The 17,876-nt window shown below is 49.7% G+C and overlaps 1 protein-coding gene across 17 annotated transcripts in view; it reads left to right on the forward strand.

Moving 5' to 3' along the window:
* MPDZ (multiple PDZ domain crumbs cell polarity complex component) overlaps positions 1–17,876 on the forward strand; it is a 1,735,289-nt gene that overhangs the window by 1,555,685 nt on the left and 161,728 nt on the right. For all 17 annotated transcript variants that reach the window (XM_069626067.1, XM_069626068.1, XM_069626072.1 and 14 more), the window contains one exon: positions 16,372–16,494. In XM_069626067.1, coding sequence (XP_069482168.1) covers positions 16,372–16,494 — 123 coding nt within the window. The remainder of the gene's footprint in view (positions 1–16,371; positions 16,495–17,876) is intronic.

Raw genomic sequence — 17,876 nt, forward strand, 5'->3', positions numbered from 1 at the left:
AACTTTCAGTGCTATGCGGATGATACCCAGCTCATTTTCAGGCTACCCTCGGCCTCCTCTTCTCCTTCCCTCATCTCTGACTGTCTTTCTGCTATCCAGGAATGGTGTGCCGCCAATGACCTCTGCCTTAATGCCAGTAAGACTGAGATTCTACTCATCGGCACACCCACTCCCTCCTTCCCTGCAGCTCTCTGGCCGGCCTCTCTTGGCCCTCTTCCTGCTCCTACCTGCAAGGCAAAAAACCCCCGGGTCATCTTCGACTCCACACTCTCCTTCTCTCCTCACATATCTGACATCTCTAAGAAGTCACACTACCAGCTGCACCTCCTCAGAGGTATCCTTCCTTTCCTCTCCTTCCCCCAGAAGCTCACTGTCTCCAGAGCCTTGGTTCTCTCGAAGCTGGACTACTGTAACAGCCTCTATCTAAATCTGCCGGCCTCTATTCTCCACCCTCTGCAAATCATCCAGAGCAGTACTGCGAGACTTGTCCTTGGCCTCAAGCCCAGGGACCGTATCTCTCCAGGACTGAAATCGCTACACTGGCTCCCAGTGGCTGCATGGATTACGTTCAAAACCCTCTGCATTGTCCACAAGGCCTCTGGGGACTGGGGCCAAAATACCTTCAACTCTCTCTTCCTAAATATCTTCCTTCTCGAGCTCTTCGCTCATCCGCCTCCAACTCCCTCAGGGTCAGCCGCTTCTCCAAGCAATGAGTCGGGAGTAGACCTCTCTCTGCGGCAGGGGCCTCCCTCTGGAACAGCCTTCCTGCCTCCCTGAAACTTGAGGAGAACCATCTCCGGTTCCGGAAGCACCTCAAAACCTTCCTCTTTGCTTCTGCTTTCTCTCCCCCTCTCCCCTGCTAAATTACTGAAACTGCACTGAATCTGCAACTGTGCCACTCCCCGATCTCGGTCCTTGGCCAGCCACTATCCCCTTGCACTGCCTCCCTGGCAACCCCTGCACTGCGGGACTGTCTCTGTATTCCTACAGCCCCCCTTCCCAGCACTTGTCTGCACTTACCTTGCACTTGCCACCAGCTGGCCCTTATTATTTATCTTGTATTCTACTAACCCTGTACTGCACTTTCCCCTTGCACTTTTCCCTTCTCCCGCATGGGGTCTGGCATGGATTCACATGCTCATGAATATTCCCCGTCGTCAGGCTGGGAATCCTCGGTAAAGAAAAAATCAGTATCAGTTTCGTTTCTGATCTGTCTTTTAGTAGTAACCAATAACTGGTCTCTGGGTCATACTGCCCCCAGCCAATGGCTGCCCTCTCCCTAAGCCCCGCCTTTGGCAGCCATCCTCAGATTTTTACCGCACGCTCAAGTGTTGGGAGTCCTCATGCTATAGCTCTCGAGCTTTTACTGCGTTTTGCGCTTTTTCAAAGAGATTTATCTCATTTTTCGGTTTAATCGAGCCTCAAGCTCCACTGTTTCTACTTCCGATCAACGGGGACCCGTTTAGGATTTATCCACGCCCCTCAAGGGTGAAGTTTTCGTCGAGTTACGCTTCTTGGAGGATTCCAGAAGTTTCTGAGGCCTACCTCGTAGACGAGAAGAACATGGCCCAGGAGAAGGGAAGCTTGACCCCCGGCAAACTGTTCAGGATCTGCCCTGGATGCAACCTACAAAATGTGTTCAAGGAGGACGAGCATTCAAAATGCCTTTATTGCCTCCACGAGGACAAAACGCACGTGGAGAAGAACTGTGCGTTTTGCATGAACATGTCGGATCGGACTATGAGGGATCGCCGGACCCGCCTCTCCAACTGGTTGGAAGGCCCAGCAGGTGAGAAGAAGAAGTCCGAGCGGTCCTCTAAGTCCTGTGAGGACGCCCCGGCGACGGGGGCCCAACAGAAGGCAAAGCACTGCGAGTCCGCGGGCACCGGGAACGCCGAACGGTCGGGCTCCTTGGCTGGCAGGCAGGGCGCACCTTCACCGACGCCATCAGCCGCGAGCCAACACTCTGGCTCGGGGAAGAGAAAATCCGAGAACCCGGCTAAGCTTCGGGAGAGGCCCCCGTTGATCTCGAAGGAACCGTCCGAGGGGGAGCGAGGCGGTGACCCTCCCCCTAAGGTGAAGGCCTGAAGCGCGCCCAAGGAGGCAAAGGCATTGATCCACCCGGCTAAGGCCTCTATCGAGGGAGTTGCTGCGGCCCTGGCGAAGCCTGTGGAGGCTATCCCAGTGGAGGCGACCTCGGGGCCCAGAGTATCCCTGCCTCCGTGGAGGGAATTCTCTTTTAAGCCCATTGAGAAGACCCCTGTGAAGACCCCGGTGGAAAAAGAGGGGGGGCGGTGTCCGTTACGGACACGGACCCAACCTCTGAGGAGGAGCTGGCCGAGAATTTGGAAGAGGCCCAGCCCCACGGAGGAATCCCGAGGAGGGGGACGGCGAGAGTGAGGGTGGCAACGATGACGAGGTTCCTGTGGAGGAACAACCGTCGCTCCCGGCACGCCCGTCGCAACCCGAGCCTCAGGACAACTCGCCGGCCATTTTGACGGCAATCCAAGCATTATGCACGGAGATAAGGACGAGACTGCCCCTAACCCCAACGGATGACCCAGCTGTGCCGGGTCCGTCGGGAAGCCCTCCGAATAAGAGGAGGAGAATTCATCCAGTGCCCCTTCAGCCCTCACGGCCTTCTCAGCCTTTGTCGCCTTCCCCGATCCCGAGGGACGACACGGGAACAGACATGGCCGCGACGGGGGACGGATGACGATGGCGGTGATGACAAGACTGGCCTCCTGTCTCAGATTCCTCGGGCGCCCCCACCCAACGAGATTGGCTCCTTCCACGCCATGATTGCCAGGGCATCCGAGCTATTTCAGCTCTGCCCTGAGGAGAAGGAAGGCTTCCTCTACCAACGGCACAAGGCCAAGAGGAAGAGGGTCCTCGCGGTGCCGTTGCTGGATGACATCTGGGACGAGGGACTTGCCCTCCTCAAGAACCCGTCCACGACACCTGCCAAGAGGAACCGGTACGAGAAGAAGTACCGGGTCCCCGACGCCGCCCCGTTGTGCCTTAGGGCGCAGCCGACCCCGGATTCGGTCGTCTCAGCAGCGGCCAAGAAGAAAGCGGGGGGGGGCATCGGCTGCATCCTCAACTTCCCCACCGGACGGTGAGGGAAAGAAGCTGGAGGCCATGGGACGAGTCATCTCGTCGGCGGCGACGACGATTAAGGCGGCCAATGCCCTAGCGATTGTGGCCCGCTACGACAGGGAATTGTGGTACAAGATCGCGCCCATGTTGGACTTCCTCCCGGACGACAAGAGGGCAGAGGCCCTGGCGATCCTACAGGAGGGTGAGGTGGCGTCGAACCACCCCATAACTGTGGCCACGGACATTGCCGACACCGGTTTCCGCCAGTTGGGCAACAGCGTTTGCCTTTGGCGGCGCAGGTGGCTCAAGGCGACGGATTTCCGGCAGGACGTGCAAGCCAAGGTTTTGGACATGCCCTTCGACGGGAACAATCTGTTTTGGAAAGACTGTAGATGAGTCGCTACAGGCCATCAAGAACGACACGGAGAGGGCTCGGGCCTTGGGAGTTCTGCGGTGGTGGCCCTTTCAGAACTCCGGAGGCAAGCAAGGTGCCTCCAAAGGATTCAGCGGCGGCTCCTCAACCTACCGTCAGGCGGCCCGCTCCTCGTCGCAAGAAGCCTACAGGGGACGAGGCAAGTCAGGTGGATCTCGCCGTCATCGCCAGGGAGGTCAAGGCGGCAAGGCTGCTTTCAAGCAAGACTGAACTGGCCGCCGCGTCGGGCCCCCACCGAAGCACCCTGGTGGGAGGCCGGCTGACAAAGTTTGTCAGCGTGTGGGAGTCCATCTCCACCGACCGTTGGGTGCTGGATGCCCTGGCCCACGGGCACACACTGGAATTTCTAAAGAAGTACCCCCGAATTCTGCCCGTGGCCAGGAAGGAAAAACACATCCCTCAACTGCTGTTAGAGGTAAGGGCGATGCTCAAGAAAGGAGCCATTGAGCTCGTCCCAAAGAGGCTCCGGGGCTCCGGAGTATACTCAAGATACTTCCTCGTCAGAAAGGAGACAGGAGGTTGGCGTCCCATTTTGGACTTGCGTCGGCTAAACAAATACATCAAGGCACAGAGGTTCCGGATGGTCACCCTCCGGCATGTGCTGGGCCAGCTGGAGGAAGGCGACTTCCTATCGTCGTTGGATCTGGAGGATGCATACTTTCACATCCCCATCTTAAAAGGACACTGAAAGTTTCTCAGGTCCGTAGTCCAAGGGCGGCACTACCAGTTCAAGGCCCTCCCATTCGGATTGAAGTCGGCGCCCAGGGTGTTCACCAAGTGCGTAGCACCAGTGGCGGTGCGGCTGCACCTGCAGGTGATCCATGTCTACCCCTAACTGGACGACTGGCTCATCCTAGCAGGGACAGGGGAACTCGCCGTCGAACACACAGCAAAGACCGTCCGGCTGCTCACGGTCCTGGGATTCTCCATCAACTTCCCCAAATCCCACCTGATTCCGTCGCAGGTCGTGCTGTTTCTGGGAGCCAAGCTCGATACAGTAGCGCAGTTGGCCTCGCCGTCGGAGGAAAGAACGCAGGCCATCCTGGGCAAGGTACAGCGTCTGTTGGCCACGAACGTGGCCAGAGTGAGGTCCATCAAGTCCCTTCTCGGGATGATGTCCTCTTGCATCTATCTGGTGCGCCTGTGCAGGCTTCGGATGCGTGCTCTGCAGGAGTTCCTCGACGTCCGTTGGACACAAGCGACGGACAGCTTCGAGAACAAGATCTCGCTCAACAAAGTATTCCGCCAGGCAATTCGATGGTGGGGCGCCCACGCGCATCTTGCCGCGGGCACGGACTTTCAGACCCCAGCATACCAGGTGATGGTGACGACGGATGCCTCCCTGGAGGGGTGGGGAGCGCACACCCGAGATCTTCACGCGAGAGGCCTGTGGCTCCCGGAGGAGAGGCCGCTCCACATCAACATACTGGAGCTCCGAGCAGTGTTCTGGGCCCTCAAGGGCAAGGTGGTGAGGATCTTCACCGACAACACCACCACAATGTTCTACATCCGGAAGCAGGGAGGAACCATATCCCCAGCCCTGTCCAAGGAAGCCCAGGATCTGTGCCACTGGGTCGTTGCCCAGGGGATGTTTCTGGTGCCTTTTCATCTAGCAGGGGTAAAAAACACCATCGCCGACTCACTCAGCAGGGAGCTGCACTCTTGCCACGAGTGGGAACTATGCCAGGATCAAGTGGATCAATTCTTCCGGCGATGGGGCAAACCCCAAATCGACCTGTTTGCGACGGCGACGAACTCCAAGTGCCAGAGGTTTGCCAGCAGGTTCCCACAGCCGAGGAGCATGGGCGATGCTTTCTCGTTCCCCTGGGACGGCCTGTTCCTGAATGCGTTCCTGCCGTTGCCGCTCAGGCTCATCAACCAACTCGAGGTCCCGGTGCAGGATGATCCTCGTCGCACCGAGGTGGCCGAGACAGATATGGTTCCCGGACCTTCTGGACCTGTCAGCGTCCCCACCTGTCAAACTGTCGACGGACGCAGATCTTCTCTCCAGAGAAGGAGGCGCCATTCTTTATCATGACCCGGAGTCGCTGAACTTGCAGGCCTGGCTCCTGCAGCACTAGAGTTTGGAGGGTACGATATCCCGGCTGACTGCAGAGAGGTTCTTGCAAAGGCCAGGGCATCCTCAGCTCTCAAGTGCTACGGACGCAAGTGGAAGAGGTTCTCTGTCTGGTGCCGTGCACTGAGATCAACTCTCTACGGATTACAGCCCCTCAAGTGCTACCGTATTTACTGTCGCTGGCCAAAGCTGGACTAGCTCACGCTTCCATCAAGATACATCTGGCAGCGATTTCCCGATACACCAGAATTGCAGAACGGTCGTCCCTGTGGTCTCATCGCCTGGTAAAGGAGTTTATGAAAGGACTGTTCCGATCGTTCCTGCCGTTGAAGGCTCCAGCCCCGGCGTGGGAGCTCAACGTTGTGCTGACCAGGCTCATGGGCCCGCCATTCGAGTCCTTACATTCGGCTCCGTTGAAATTTCTGTCGTGGAAGACAGCGTTCCTTGTGGCCATCACCTCTGCACGACGCGTGGGAGAGATTCAGGCCCTTTCCTGCAAGCCTGCATACTTGACTTTCCACGAGACGAGGGTGGTGTCTTTTTCCCGTCGCCTTTGTTGCCAGCCGAGAGGACTTTGCACTCGCTGGATGTAGCTAGAGCGCTGAAGTTCTACGTGGACCGAACAAAGAGTTTTCGGAAGACATCACAGCTGTTTGTGAACTTTGGACCTGCGAACCAAGGGGAAGCTCTCTCGAAGGCTTCCATTTCCAGATGGCTCTCCGGCTGCATCATGCACTGTCATCGGTTGGCAAACCGACAGTTGCCCGGCCGTCCGAGAGCCCATTCGACCAGAGCGATCACTGCTACCATGGCGTTCTTGTCTGGTGTGCCCCTGCTGGACATCTGCAGGGCTGCTACGTGGAGGTCGACGCACACCTTCACGAGATTCTACTGCGTCGGCCGGGATTCCAGGGAGGAGTCCAGAGTCGGCCAGGCAGTGCTGCGCAACCGGTTCGCTTAAGGTGAGCCTGGTGAGGAGGTAAGAGATGCTTAATGTTGAGCTTTATGTAATGCTTAATGATGATCCTTGCCACCTCCCGTGGTTGTGCATGTGTGTACTGCTATTTTATTCTTATATTCATGAGCATGGGAATCCATGCCAGACCCCATGCTGGAGAAGGAACAAGTTACTTACCTGTAACTGTTGTTCTCCAGCATGGGTCTGGCATGGATTCACATGCAAACCCTCCCTCAGTCCCCTCTGCGGCTCTTCACTTGGTCATACTGCCACTTTACGTGCTACCAAATATCTGAGGATGGCTGCCAAGGGCGGGGCTTAGGGAGAGGGCAGTCATTGGCTGGGGGCAGTATGACCCAGAGACCAGTGATAGGTTACTACTGAGAAAGACAGATCAGAAACGAAACTGATACTGATTTTTTCTTTACCGAGGATTCCCAGCCTGACGACGGGGAATATTCATGAGCATGTGAACCCATGCCAGACCCATGCTGATGAACAAAAGTTACAGGTAAGTAACTTGTTCCTGCCCCTCTACCCAGGCACTTGCGCAATCTGAATAACACCTGGCCTAGTAGGATCGTTCTCCAGCCTGACGACGGGGAATATTCATGAGCATGTGAATCCATGCCAGACCCATGCTGGAGAACAACAGTTACAGGTAAGTAACTTGTTCCTTGTCTGTCTCCCCTTTGTTCCCCCCTCCCTGCCTCGTCACGCCTTGAAACACTTGTGTATAGGCGCGTTACAAATGCCATATCATATCACTCAAGGTTTCTTGCATAAACAATTATTAATTTATTTATCAGTCAGTTATAAAGCCTTTTTAGAAGGGAGCAATATTCTAGTAACATACAAATACACTTCAGTACTGTACGCTCTGTGTTTCTGAATCAGACAAGGCCCTTTTGGGATGGGCCACAGACACAACCTACACCCACAGGTGACTTCAATGACAAGGGTGCTGCGGACATTAAAATCTTACTGTTGGCATTCAGAACACTCTTAAAAAGTTGGTAAAAGACAAATGTTATTAGAACATAAGAAAATATTCATAAGCAGGGCAAATACTTTCAGATAGCAATTCGAAGAGTCATTCAATTCAATAGGCTAAGCCAAAATCAATAGGCAAAGTCTTTATATAGGATGCAGCACTTCAGGTAAGTAAATGGAAAACTCTTTACACAAGTTCTTAGGAGTCTTTGATGAAAAGAAGAATCAAATGTAGGGCCACAAGCTGATTAGACTTGTGAGTTGTGGAAGCTACGAGCACTTCTATAGTAAGAGGTAAGTTCTCTTAGACTTATTTTACAGTACTTTGGTAAAGAAGAAAAGATGCAGCTGATAACTCTGTTCCTTGGCAGCTCTGCGCAGACCTCACTGTTCCTGGGCCTCAGTCGTGGGGACTGGAGGGAGGATGTTGGGGGATTCCTGCACTGCACTGGGACGGTCAAAACTGGCAATTGGCAAACTTCACTTTCAGTGGCTGTTTCGCATTTCAGCTCCTTGCGGTACAGCAAATAGCAATAAGCACGGTTCCTGGCTGTCAAGGTGGATTGTCCTTGCTTCTGGGGTCCCACACTCTACTGAGGGGGCTCTGGCTTGGCCAGTCCTGCTTCGTGGGAGTCCAGAGGATCTTCCAAAAGCTTTAGGCCAGCTTAAAAGTAACACACACAATCTGGTGTCCCTCTCCTTGGCTATACAGTTTCCTGCAGCAACTCTGAGGAAGTTCAACCAGCTCCGAGATGGGTGTCCAGGTGGCTTACTTTGGAGTTGATTGGTCCCACCAACTCAAAGGGAGAAGTTGTCCTTACAGGGGCTTCTCTGTCGATGAGAACTTGGCAAGTAGTCACTGCAGCAGGGTTTCACCGGGCAAACCAACGGTCTAGGAGTTGCAGCAGGAGTCCTCTTCAAGATCTTCTTTGGTTCCTTCGTCCAGTGGTAAACTCTGCTTTCCAAGCCAAAAGACTAACCTTTTATTCATTTCTCTCCCATTCATTCCAGCCTAGCTGTCACTCACCCAGCAGTGGTGGCTGTCCTTGCCAGACAGTCAGCCAGCCAATCACCACAGAATACATTTGGGTATCCTAGGAGACTAAGCACAGGGAGTTTCGGGCACCTCACTCACGTCCTGCCTACCCCAGTCACTCGGGCGCCAGAGGCGGGTTTCTCTCAGAAACCCAGTCAAAGGCAAAATTAACAAAGAGACCAAACCTGGTTTGGCATGCAGTGAAACTCTCTAGACGGACCTTCCCACAAAGACCTGGCGAAAAAAGAAGACTAGGCAACGTTTTAGCAAAGAAGGCTGTACGCCATTTTGAAAAAGATGGCTCCCGCGGTTACTTTACCGGAGCAGCGAACGGTCGCGGTACATGCAAATCAAGGTAGTTCAAAACGAAACCACTGCCACTGGCTAGTAAATTGAGGAAAGGGTATCCATAAAAAAGTTACATGAGAAGCTAGACAAAGGGGATACTAAGTAACTCCTCCAGCACCCTATTGTAAGATAGTGTGTGCTGGGTGTTAGGGAGAATTCTCATACTATGGCTAATTTCCCTTACCTATAGAGTCCCCCAGCAGCTTTGCTGGATTTGAAGGGTTTGTCTCTTTTTTCCGGCTAAGAATGAGACTCTTTTTCCCACTCTTAGGGATTTATGCTATGTGTGTTCTAGGCTATTTTTGTGTTTAATGCCTATGGGATTTTCTCTCCCCCATAGGAACCATCTTTATTCACATGTGTTTCACAGCACCCTCACTGCAGTGACACAGGGGTGTCGTAGCGACCCCCAAACATAGACTCCATACCCTGGGACTGACTACTGTCTCCCAGGGCATGTAAAGTCCCCATTGACTTTACTAGTCAATTGTTATGAACTTAACCAGTACAACCCATCTTACTATGGAGGTACTGGAAGGGGTTAATAGTTTTTCCCCTATGTTCATTTTCGAGGGGGTACCTTAAAGTCCCTCTCTCTAAATTTTCTAGCTGGTGGCAGTGGTTACTACCAAAAATATTCGACCGCAAATATTTCTCTATGGGATTTTCCCATTGTTCGAGGCTACCACTTTTTCTGACAGCCTCTAACATACCGCCGGTGCATTTTCATATTAACTTTGCTCCTGTAGGTTTTATTTGCCAGAACTTTAATATAACTTCTTTCTTGTGTCTTTCTCTACGATCCTAACCCAGGTCGGGGATCCTTTGTTCGTCCGTTTGGCGGGCTTCTGCCCAGAAGCCCTCCTTCCGGCACCTCTGAGTCTGGGGTGGTTCCATTGTGTGGGAGGGGGAGTAGGACCACTGGACAGGGTTGCCTCAGCAACCCATGTTGCACTCTATCCTGATAGGCTGGAGGGTCTCCCGCCAAGATGACCACTCCACTGTGTGAGTGACAGCTACGCTGTATGAATGGGGATCTTTTTGCATAAAAGCAGGGTCCTGAGGACTGGAAGAGCAAGACGTCGCCACTGGAACTACGGAACCGAAGAGGAGAGAAGCCAAAGACATCTGCAACGACTACCACCACCGGTGAAGCCCTGCTGCAGCGTCTCACCACTTTTCTCCACACGACGAGAGGAGATCTTCATCTGGAAGAGCCTTCTTCCCTTGAGCTGGTGGGGCCAACCAGTTTGCCAATTGCCTTCCCGAACTTGCTGTGGTCGAATCGCCAGTGCCCCGCACTTGGAGACCAGATAGCCAAGCAGCTATCGACCCAGACCGCGATTAAAAGGAGCGTACCTTTTAAACTTTGTTGGGCAGCACCGCGGCTGGTTTCATCCCTGGGTAGTGCAGAACCTCGAGCCTTCCTCCACGACGAGAGCCTCTCTTCCTCTGCTGGATCAACCGAACTGCAGGAACTACCAGGAACAATCGCCACGGCAGGAGCCACTTCTACATTTTTAAGGTACATTGTTCCACCAGGCCGCCCTTTCTTCGCAGTAGTGCTAAAGGTGTTTTAAATCCTTTACCTACCTGTTGGGTTGGCCGCCCCTCTCTCTTAACATTGTCTTTCGCTTTTTGCATCCACCTTTTCAACATCGTTAACCAAAGACTTGACGGTAGCTACAAGAACATTTTGCTCCTGGGCCCTTGCCCTGTACCACTAACTCTGGCACAGGCCTGCTGACTCTGGTCCCATTTGTTAGACCTGCCTTCTCGAGATTGATTCTCTATTCGAACTGTGTGGTGCAACCCTTTCTTATAACTACCCTTTCCTTCCCACTGCATAATCATTGTGAAATGCCATTTTGCTCAGTTTTCATTTGAAGTATTGCCTATACTGATGCACTGTCATGCTGAACTGGTTCACAGCTGATGGGAAGTGTTAGGGTGTATAAGAACCTATTTCTAGATAACTTGTGTTTTCCCTCCCTTATGAGAAATTGTTAGAGGATCCCTTGTGTGTAGTTGTCACTGTGCTGTTTTGCTCAGTTTTCACTCTGGTTCACTTGGTCTACAATTTATATAGGGAGTGTGTATATATTTCTATTGACTTAATTTAACTTGCTTGATGCTTGTGATACATGTGTTTTCTTAGAAGTGTATAAAATAAATATATCTCTACTTTTTAACTACAAAGTTTTGGTCAGTGTTTCCTTGTGCCATAGTACAGTAGGCCTATTGTGTAAACCCCGAGTACTGCTCATCTCCGTCTTGAGATAAGTCAGACTGCTCAGCCACAGCTAACTAAATCGTTGTGGTACAGACTGATACCAAAGGGGATTTATTGCTCTCACCTGTAGTCCTAATCTGGTGTAGTGCTCCCTAAGGGAACTGCACTGGATTCTGCCTAACACTGGGTCTAGAAAGTTACAAATGTAAGAAAAATCAATTTTACTTTACTGATCTGGGAAACTGTAGTTTATCCCAGAGAAGGTATATAAACCTTGGGGAAATCTGAAAGACTTTCCTGTGTCACTGCACTGAAGGTGCTGTGTGACACAATGTAAAATATGATGCCTATGGGGTTTGTCAGACTCCACAATCAAAAGAAAACAGTGTATAAAATCACATTAAAATACATGAGAGAGTGGGAAAAAGGGCCTCACTCTCTCCAGGTTAAAAAAAATCAAGTCCTCAAAATCCACCAAAGTTGCTGGGGATTTCTAAGGGGGAGGGAATTGGCACATTTCTGAGAATTCTCCCTAACAGTCACATCTTGCCATTACCCCCATCGTAGAAATGCTTCTGGCTGGCTAGCTGCTCCTTTTTGTCCCGCTGAGCTCTGTTTAATTCTTGGTCAGGTTCCTAAGGCCTCTTGACGCCTTCTCTTAGGATGCTGCTGCATCTGTCTTGTTGGTCTTCCTAATAGATGTCCTTTTCATTGCTCCTTTGAGTCATCAGGATCTTTGGTTAAGTCACAGGCTGCAGCTGCAGCTAGCCCAACCTTTCTGGCAGGAGTCCTTTTAGGAAGTTTTTTCTGAAATCCAACCAAGGGCTTAGAACAACCATTCAACTGAGACAGTACAAGACTACAGCCTTAGTATAAGGCTGTAGCACTCAAGTTCATGGTAGCGTAGACAGAGCAGCCAGGCTTATTTTATGCCAGAGAGAGGGCTGTAGAATTAGTACAAAGAAATTGTATTTTACATAAGGTCCAAAGAAACACTGAAACACTATGGGCCTCATTATGAGGTAGGAGGTAGCTATGGTGCTTTTAGCACCATGGCTACTCCCTGACTGCATTCCGGGTCCGGGTTCTCGAAATAGGGACTTACCGGGCCATTCCAACCTTGGAGGACCCGGTAAGTCCCCATTCCGAGAACCATTCCCCATTCCCATTCAAGCCCCCATAGGGCTCAATGGGAATTGGAATGGAGCTAATAAAGGGCCTGCTAATAGCAGGCCTGTTATTAGCTCCCTGGTCCCTTAGCGGCTCCCGCTAAGGGACCTCGGAATACGGAGGTATGGGGTTACCGGCACCCTTACCGATGCCGGTAACCCCTTACCTCCAACCTAGTAATGAGGCCGAATGTGTTGTAGAAATACATGGTTTATTTAAATACAAGTAGGCTCAGATACATTTTGGAGGTAATATGTACTATCACATTATATATCACCACATTTATAAAAAAAAATGCAACACTATGCTTGAGCCAAAGCCTATAACCTTATTTGGAACACTTAACAGAAGTTCTAGGGAAGTCAAACCACTGTATACACATTCAGTATAGGGCACACCTATTCTTGAAGGTTAAACCATCAGTTACTTTCAGATTACTTTACAGTAATACAAGGGTAGTAGACCTTATCAGTTGTACTGTGACGCTCAGCAAGAAATCACATAGTAATATCATCTGGACAATGTACTTTCCTGATCTAGTGATACCCAGATTCTAGAAACAGTATAAACAGTATAAACTTCTGATTCAGGATAACAGTTATTTTAGGGGAGCTGGACCCTGGGGTGTAATATTCAATTACAGTTGCTTTCAGTTCACAGACTAATGGAAGCAATATCTCTAACTTATTTTAGGATAACAGTTATACTCAAGGTAAGCAAACCCTATATACATTTGTAAGGAGCTACCAGCAACCTAAAGGGTAAGTATGACCTAGGCAGACTTATTCTGGGCAGGCTAACTGCAAGTCAGGGGAAGCAAGACCCAATTGGGGACACTCATACAATTATCCTAACAGGAATAATAATGTGAAACCAACAGTATTACTTTTGGGCAAGAGGCACAACCAATTCACAGGTGAGTAACTTTACCTTATATATTTACCAACCAACTTTCTTGAAAACAAAGTCACCTTTGCACACTTGTTATTCTTTTCAAGGCAGAATCCTTTTCTTATCCAGTCCTTCCAATATTCTATAGCATGAGTTCACTCAGAGGCAGTAGAGGGACCTTAGTGGTCTAGGTACCAGCTGTAGGCAGGGTGAGATAGGGTTCAGTTGCAGGCAAAGTCAGAGTTCCAGAGGGAGACTGTTTAAACAAGTAAGTATTTCACTTTAAAGTTGGTTGAGGGTCCATGGACTTAAGAGAAGACACCCTAGGGGGATTCTGCAGGGGTCTGGGTGTACTGGATGAGTGGCCTCCCAATCACAGAAAACACCCCACAGCTATACAGAAATCACAAAGGATTAAGGTAGGTACAATACCCCAGCCAACACAGTACCTCAGCAGAGAGGAAGAGTTGCAATAGGAAGACTTCAGGATCTGCAGCCATAAACCCAGACGATGGATTCCTTTGTCAAGAAGAGGGAAGATAGGACTTTGGAAGGACCTTTGCATCAGAGGTCATGGAAGAACACCCCAGGCAAGAGTTTCCTCGCGGCTAGATGTGGCTCTGTGGATTTGGCGTCTTTTCAGGAGCACAAAAGAAGACCGAATATCGCTGGTCGGATTCTCGTCGTTTGCAAAGCCCAGTACTCTGTTGAGGGGGCTTTCTGGACTGGAATCGTGCCTGTCGAGATTCAGCAAGGTGCCCACGAAGTTTCAACGAGATTCGGAATTTAGAAGACCGTGCACCGCACAATGGCTTGAGTTCCCAGGGTATTGGGGTATTGCAGCCCAGCAAGGTCGCAGCATGGCCTGGGATGGCTTACAATGCAGGTCTTCTTCAGTCTAGTGGGTCTCACTAGGCACTGGCTCTGGGTCGGGGTTGTCGTTTTTGGAGTCCCCAGGTCGATTGGAAGGAAGGCTCTGGTTACACAGCATGCTCTCCGGTAGCTGGAATTCGTCTCAGCTGTGGTTTCTTCATCTTCCTCTTTGGTTTTGGTTCCAGTGATCGAATACCTCTTCAGCTTCCAGGATCAGACTTCTTTTTGCAGGAACCCAGCCAATCAACCAGCCTTGCAATATTCAAACTTGGGGGGGTTGGCAATCCTTTCAGGACAGCCAGCCACCCAGTTTCAACTGGAATGTCACACTCGGGCTGGAAGACAAAAGGCTGTGGAGTTTTGGACTCCTCCCTCTCTTCCTGCCTTTACAGACACTCTGCAGCCTGGGTGGGGCGTCCACAGTACTCTCGCCAAAGATAAAAAATCACACAAAGGAATTTCGCACCCTGGATGTCAGGGGAAGGAAAAAGAAAGGAAAAGGAACACTAAAATGGCAAAAAAACAAGACGGGGGCCATTTTGGTAAAATGAGCACCCATGGGTGCCTTTACCAGGGCTGTGTAAATAGCCCACGGTAAAGGTGCATCGAATTAATAAAAGGTTCACTTCCAGCCGCCACTAAAGGTAAGTTGGTCCTTGTAACATAAACATTACATATAAATGAGAAAGGGGATACTCGGTATCTCCCCAGCAGTCCACATAAGGTGGGGTGCTGGTATCACCTAATAAAATGGAAAAGGGATCCAAGTATCCTTTCTACCCTTGAGAACTGTTGCTCTCACAAGTTTAGCCAGAGAAAGTTAAAAGGGGGGCCCCTAGGGCAACCCAGCAACAATAGGCACTTATTGCCAAAACATTGGCAAAGAGGCTAACGTTTAAAAGACACTATGGAGAGTATTAAAAATGACACCCATAAAAAGAGTGAATGATTCTGTCAGTGTGGAAAAAGGATCCCACTCACAGAGGTATAAGGAAAAGAATCTACCAGTAAAGCAAACAGTTCTTGGGTTGACACAGGTCAGGAAGATTTATCATTGCTATGAAAATCTTACCTAACAGTCCTGTCCCTTCATTCTTCTCTCTTCTGCTCTCTTGTGGCTCAGGTGCGGCTTCTGTAATGCTGCTTGCTTCAAGGCTGGATTTGGTGGGGCTTCCACTTGTTTTGAGGGTCATTTAAGAGTTTTAGGGGATCCCTGCTGACATATGGGACCCTGTGGTGTTGTATCATATCTCATACTTGTCTTTACTCTGTATTCACCAATGTGGGATGCTCCATGATTCTTCCCACTGTGACTTTGCTACGAGGTGCACAACTACTAGGTTGACTGAAAGACTACCAAGATGATCCTAATGCCCATTGGGGTCTCATCTGTCAGCTCCCCTCACTAACATGCTCACGTTCTGCTTTCCACCTTATATTACGCATTAAGCTACTGACACATGGTAACTCTCCCAACACCCTCTAAAACATCTGCATGCTGCATGTCTCCCACCGACTTGCATGACGCAATCCTAGCTAACGCCCCCTTGCATCATGGGCAAACAAGGCTTATCTTTAGATGAAGATACCTTAATTGCTCTCGACACACACCTCCTATAAACACAAGCACATGCAGAAGCTGCATGCTCCAACACTACAGCACAATTGTCTTGCATGTTCTCTCTGTCCTTACTAATCAGACCCAGCCCTCCTAATTTTCAGATCCCACAACCCCAAGTGACCATGCAATGGACATACAGCGCATTATAAAATATAACAAAACAGAAGTAGCGCTGTATACAGCCATATTCCACATGCACGTTTTGAAATACATTGCTTTTTATATAAATACACAGACGAGGCATCAATTAGAAGGCACATTGTTTGTTTGCAGCACATACAAGGAATATATGGGTCCTATTTTTTAGGCGTCCTTGTTAAAATCTACCTTAAAGTTTAATTAAAAAAGTATTATAATACTCTAGCTCACCACTAGATGGCGGACTATGCATTGAATGTGACTCTATAACAGATACAAGCTACCAAATGGTTACTGGTAAGTTCCATTTTTCTTGTGTGCGTATTTGTATATGTTGCTCATATGTTTACATAAATGTATGTGCTACATATGTGGCAGGTGTTATTGTTTTTTGTATTTTTTATTTGGTATCAACATTTCACATGACATCCTGCACTGTAATGATTATACATAACAAATAAGATAAGAGAAACATCTTGAGTTTTTATTCTGCATCTGCAGGGTCCATCCGATTCGTTGGGAGTCAGCATTGCTGGAGGAGTGGGAAGTCCACTTGGAGATGTACCCATATTTATTGCTATGATGCACCCAAATGGAGTTGTAGCCCAAACTCAGAAACTCAGAGTAAGATTTTGTTGGTTCTGACGCTTTACATATACATATATTCCCAACAGAGCATAGCACCTTTATCTTTTCATGTATTTTCTACAGCCACTTTTCTATTACTTTGATATGAAAATGTTGTCTTGCATGAATTGCATATTGTGAATGGCAATATTGGGAGCATAGTTCTACAAACCTCTTTTTTTATCAAATGATGAGCAGAAAGAGAGAGTAAAATATAGACATGTGCAATTATTTTCCATAAATCGACTGTGACAAAATGGTAGATTTTCTTAATGAATTCTTTCCTACAGAGAGCACGTTTCCCTTGAAAGATGCATCCTAGCACCAAAAGAGAGTCCCAAAAATGAGCGTGATTAAACGTACAGACATTAAAAGAAGATGCTAGCAAAAGAAAGTTAGATCACAAAATGGAATACTGCATAAAGCTTAAGTCTCAAGAAGCCATAATGGGGAGGCAGAGAAATGCACTAAATGGAACTCATTGGGGTCCAGCTCCAACTGGTATCTATACATGGCCCTGAAAAACAGTTTGGGGCCAGAACCGCTCACCAAGCCTCTGTGTCTGCCAATTTATATATTTCAATGTTTATTACTTGTACTGCTATTATAGGTATTTCACAGAGGCTTGGTGAGCCATTATAGGTAGCATGCTTTCCTACCCATTTCCCCATCAAAATGAGATAATTTGCCTGACCTGAAATGAAATGGTACAAAATGTGCCTCTCAATTTAGCCCGATTTCCTGGTTTTCTCATCCTCTTTGTGATCAACTGTTTTCTGTTTCACAGGGTGAGAATCGCCATTGCCCCTTTGCAATCTCCTTGTTATGTGTTAGAAGGGGGTATTCCTCATAATACCTCTCATTCCCACTGGTGTATTCCTTGCACGAGGAACGATTAAATCGATTATTCTAATTCCCACTAGTAAAGAAAAGTTCATGGAAACATTTCTATCAATAACGTTTTTGATCTCTCAAAGTTAAGACATTGGGCTTCATTACGGGTCTGGCCGTAACCGTGCCGGTGGGTTTGCCGCCGGACTGGTAATAAATTACTGGCGCCTGACTTCCCGGTGTCACTGAGCTATTCCAAGTCCGGCCGCCGGGAAGTCAGGCACCGGTAATTGGACTCTATGGCAGTGGGGACACGGAAGCACCGGCACCATTGTTAACGGTGCCAGTGCTTCCATGACGGGTTTGCCTGCCGTGATCGCTGTGCCCGGCAGGGCCAGACCAGTCAGGCATAGCGGCACTGGCAGGCAAACCCATAGTTAGCCAGTCCAGAAACAACAGTGCCGGTAAACTTACCAGCACTATTGTTTCCGGACCGGCAAACTTAGAATGAGGCCCAGTGTGTGCCCAGAGGTGGGTCCCTTGTCTTC

The sequence above is a fragment of the Ambystoma mexicanum genome, chromosome 6p, assembly GCF_040938575.1.
Source record: "Ambystoma mexicanum isolate Mex_15411 chromosome 6p, UKY_AmexF1_1, whole genome shotgun sequence".
NCBI classification, from domain to species: Eukaryota; Metazoa; Chordata; class Amphibia; order Caudata; family Ambystomatidae; genus Ambystoma; species Ambystoma mexicanum.